The sequence below is a fragment of the Colobus angolensis genome, unplaced genomic scaffold, assembly GCF_000951035.1.
Source record: "Colobus angolensis palliatus isolate OR3802 unplaced genomic scaffold, Cang.pa_1.0 Scaffold442, whole genome shotgun sequence".
NCBI lineage: Eukaryota > Metazoa > Chordata > Mammalia > Primates > Cercopithecidae > Colobus > Colobus angolensis.
The window spans coordinates 975,188-979,245 of record NW_012117844.1 but is presented as its reverse complement, the minus strand read 5'-3'; the positions used below and the strand labels follow the sequence as shown (position 1 = coordinate 979,245).

At 46.0% G+C, this 4,058-nt stretch overlaps 1 protein-coding gene across 1 annotated transcript; it reads left to right on the top strand.

The window, feature by feature from the left end:
* Positions 1 to 1,776: 1,776 nt before the first annotated feature.
* Positions 1,777 to 3,827, top strand: LOC105522854 (putative prolyl-tRNA synthetase associated domain-containing protein 1). The gene is made up of 2 exons (XM_011957446.1): positions 1,777 to 1,860; positions 3,364 to 3,827. Exons 1-2 carry the CDS (start codon positions 1,777 to 1,779, stop codon positions 3,796 to 3,798), a joined length of 519 nt encoding a protein of 172 aa, XP_011812836.1. The 3' UTR covers positions 3,799 to 3,827.
* Positions 3,828 to 4,058: the final 231 nt, after the last annotated feature.

The following is a 4,058-nucleotide window of genomic DNA, read 5'->3' as shown; positions in this document are numbered from 1 at the left end:
AGAGGATTCCTTCTCCAGCCGTTCAGTTTGCACCCCAGAAATGACCCATTCACACTAAGGTTGAATGTCCCTAGGTATATCTACGTGTTATCTGGGATTTGAGCCTTAATCTAAATTCATAAATGAACTCCTAAGGTGGAATTCCAGGACTCACACATGTGGGGAGTGTGTCCTAGGATAGCTGTGTTTGAAATGCTTGTTTCCCGCTGCCGTAAAGAAACAGCACTTGAACATTAATTTATTTAGTAAGGCTGTTTTTACTTCCTGCGGAAAGGGTACACTCACCAGCAGTTTTGCCAGAAGAGTACACCCAGCAAAGGCGACAGCGTCATTTATAACCTGACACATCCACCCTACTGGTGTGTCGGGTTTCCATTGGCTGGAACGGGAGGTCACATTCTGTATTTGCCCCAATTGGCTAGCAACTTAGAACTTTTTAAAAGAGGCAAAGGTAGAGGAGAACAAAGGAAGGAGGAAGTAACTTATGGAATGCTGAGAAAGATAAGAACACTTTTAAATAAGGAAGAGGAATATGCTATGACCTAATGCTTGCTTGGACCAATATAAGCATGCCAGGGCAAATATTTAGGCTAAATTGTGGAAGCTAAGAACTTAAAGCACATTGATTTCTTTATTACGGCTAGCAGATATTTAAAAATGTTAGCACGGGTCTTTGAATGAATTTTGCATCTAAGATAAGTTACTATTTATTCCTAATTAGACGAAGAGGAAAGTCTTTTAAGAGGAACTGCTACTTTGCTTTTTATAGCTGAAAACACCAAGATAGTTTAAAACTACCTGGAGGTAAACTACTTTGGAAAAAGGTGAGTCATAGTGGCACAGTCAATTATTCTTAGATCAATAATAAGAACTGTCAGAGAGAGTAAAATGTGAAATTATAATTTACAATAAAAGTTGAAAAGCCTAACAATGTGGATCTGGGCCCCCTGCACACTCCCTAATCTGGGAGTTACTATGTGGGTGTGATTGACTAATGATTATTTATTTATTTTTAGAGACAGGGTCTCATTATGTTGCCCAGGCGGGTGTCAAACTATGGGCTCTGAGCGATCCTCCTGCCTCAGCCTCCCAAAGTGTTGGGATTACAGGCATCAACCACCGTGCACCGCCTATCTGCGGTTTAAACAATAAAAGCGGCCGGAAGCGGTGGTTCAGGCCTGTAACCCCAACACTTTGGGAGGCTGGAGGATCGCTTGAGCCCAGGAGTTCGTGACCAACCTGGGCAACAAGGCGAGACCCTGTCCCTACAAAAAGTTCAAAAATTAGACGGGCGTGGTTGCTGCCGCCAGTAATCCCAGCTACTTGGGAGGCTGAGGCGAGAGAATCACTTGAGCCCGGGAGGCGGAGGTTGCAGTGAGTCGCGATCGCGCCACTGCACTCCAGCCTGGGTGACAAAGCGAGGCTGCGTCCCGAAAAACAAAAAAACCCCAAAACTCCCAAACCCTCAAGATAAGATATGGTGATCTGGGAAACCTGAAATGGGATCAGGGAAGGCTGTGAGATCGCAGGCCCCGCCGCAGCAAGGCGCCTGATGAGAGCTCCCGCAGGCCTTCGCAAGCCGGTGCCCTCAGCGGACGATGTTCAGGGACCAGCAGGCGAGGCGCTCGACAGGGCGGACCCGCCTCCAGCAGGCACCAGCACCACGCTGCCGGCATCGGCCGAGATCCCCCCGGGCAGTTCCGCCTCAGGCTCCGGTCTGCGCAGCCGCGGGAAGCCGTGCCCAGTTTTTCCGCCCATCGCCACGACAGCGACTGCATGGCGGCCGCAGAGTTGCGGGCGGCGCTGGAGCAGCGGCTCGGTGCCCTGGCCATCCACACCGAAGTCGTGGAGCACCCCGAGGTGAGACCCCTAAAAGTGACCGCCGAGACAGGCCCAGTGGGGTGGGCTGTGCTGCACGTCCGTCGGGCGAGGCAGCCAAGATCAGGTGTCTCAGGGTCAATGTACCGTGAGAACGTCGCTCCTGGAATATTTCCCTGGTCTCAAAATACGAAGGTAACCCTGCAGGGGCAGCAGAGGACTTCCGTCTTGGGACCATGAGGTTACTGCAAGGAAATCTTTCCTCTTGGGAGTGATTTGCTTACATTCCGTGTTAAGAACTAGCACAACATACGGAGGACTGTGCATCTTAAATCGGTCTGGGGTGTTGGGTCAGTCTGTCCACTTTTTGTGTAGATAAAACAAGCAAGTAGTTAACACTGTGTTCAGTAGGTACGACGTATCGGGCACCACACATAGAGCAGGACACTGAGGTTCAGAGTGATATTTTTCTACCGTGGTCAGGGTTGATCACAAAGCATTCAGCACGGCAGAAACCACCACCCCTAAAAGTGCTTACCAAAATTGACATGCCTGTATTTTCATAAATTGTAACTTTTTTTGATTGGAAGTCTTACTTGCATTTGTGACTGAATTTCTCTCTGTGGCCCAGGCTGGAGTGCAGTGGCGCGATCTCCGCTCACTGCAACCTCTGCTTCCTGGGTTCAAGTGTTTTCCTGCCTTAGCCTCCAAATAGCTGGGACTACAAGCGCGCTGGCTAATTTTTGCATTTTTAGTAGATACGAGGTTTCACCATGTTGGCCAGGCTGGTCTCGAACTCCTGACCTCAGGTGATTCTCCCACCTGGGCTTCCCAAAGAGCTAGGATTACAGGCCTGAGCCACCGCACCTGCCTGGCCACTTGCAAATATTTCACAGAACCAATGTAACTTGAGTGGTGCAAGGACATGAAGTTTACCCAAGGCTTATGAGTTGATAATGGCTAAATATGGTGATCTTCAAAGAGTAGAGAAACATAACGTTAGTATTCCTCACCTTCACAAATACAACATCAAAACCGGAATCATTTTCTCTGACCTTCCTCCCTCCCATATAGTCCTATATTCTCCCCCTGCTTTACGTGTGCATATGCCAGCTTTTCTGATGTTCTGTTAGTCTGGGTTCTTATTGCCTCCCCACTCACCTTCTTGGTGGTTATGTATTTGTAGAATGGAGGTTGTCACATGGTCTGGACATAAGGGAATGCTAAGGAATAGGAATCTATAACTGCTGTAAACTTTCAGTACTGAAAGCTTAAATTCAGAAATAACAAAAAGCTGCTGCGGAGGACTTGGCCAGTACACTGGAATAGAAAACTGACCTGAGGTCCTGAGATGAGAAAATGAGATGGCATGGGCTTATAAGTAATTATTTGGTAATGGGGTGAAGATGGGTCTTTAACAGTGAAATTCAGGGCGATGAGCACTCCCTAACCTTGCTGTTTTCACCCAGCAAGCAAAATAGGTATAAATGTGTGCATATGTAAACATGCGTATTACTTTAAAACTTATTATGTGATATTTTATAGGTGTTTACAGTTGAAGAAATGATGCCTCATATCCAACATTTGAAAGGAGCACATAGTAAGAACCTATTTCTTAAAGACAAAAAGAAAAAGAATTATTGGCTGGTGACAGTTCTTCATGATAGACAAATTAATTTAAATGAGCTTGCCAAACAGTTAGGTGTTGGGAGTGGAAATCTGCGATTTGCTGATGAAACAGCCATGCTAGAAAAACTAAAAGTTGGTCAAGGCTGTGCCACACCCTTGGCACTTTTCTGTGATGATGGAGATGTGAAGTTTGTTCTGGATTCTGCTATTCTCGAAGGTGGACATGAAAAGGTGTACTTTCATCCAATGACCAATGCTGCAACCATGGGATTGAGCCCTGAAGACTTTCTCACATTTGTGAAGACGACAGGACATGATCCCATAATACTAAATTTTGATAAAAACAACTAAATGGGCCAATGTTTAGAATAAATTTCTTTCTGAAAGCTGTTTTTCTTATTTGTAATTTATAAAAAGCATTGAAAGCGTAAGAATATTTGGTACACTAAGTTTGGTGACTATGTAAACCACTTCAGGAGGAATATAGTATTTCATCTTAAAAGAGCTGGTTTTTTTTTTTTTTTTTTGAGACGGAGGTTCGCTCTTGTCACCCAGGCTGGAGTGCAGTGGTGTGATCTTGGCTCCCTGCAACCTCTGCCTCCCAGGTTCAA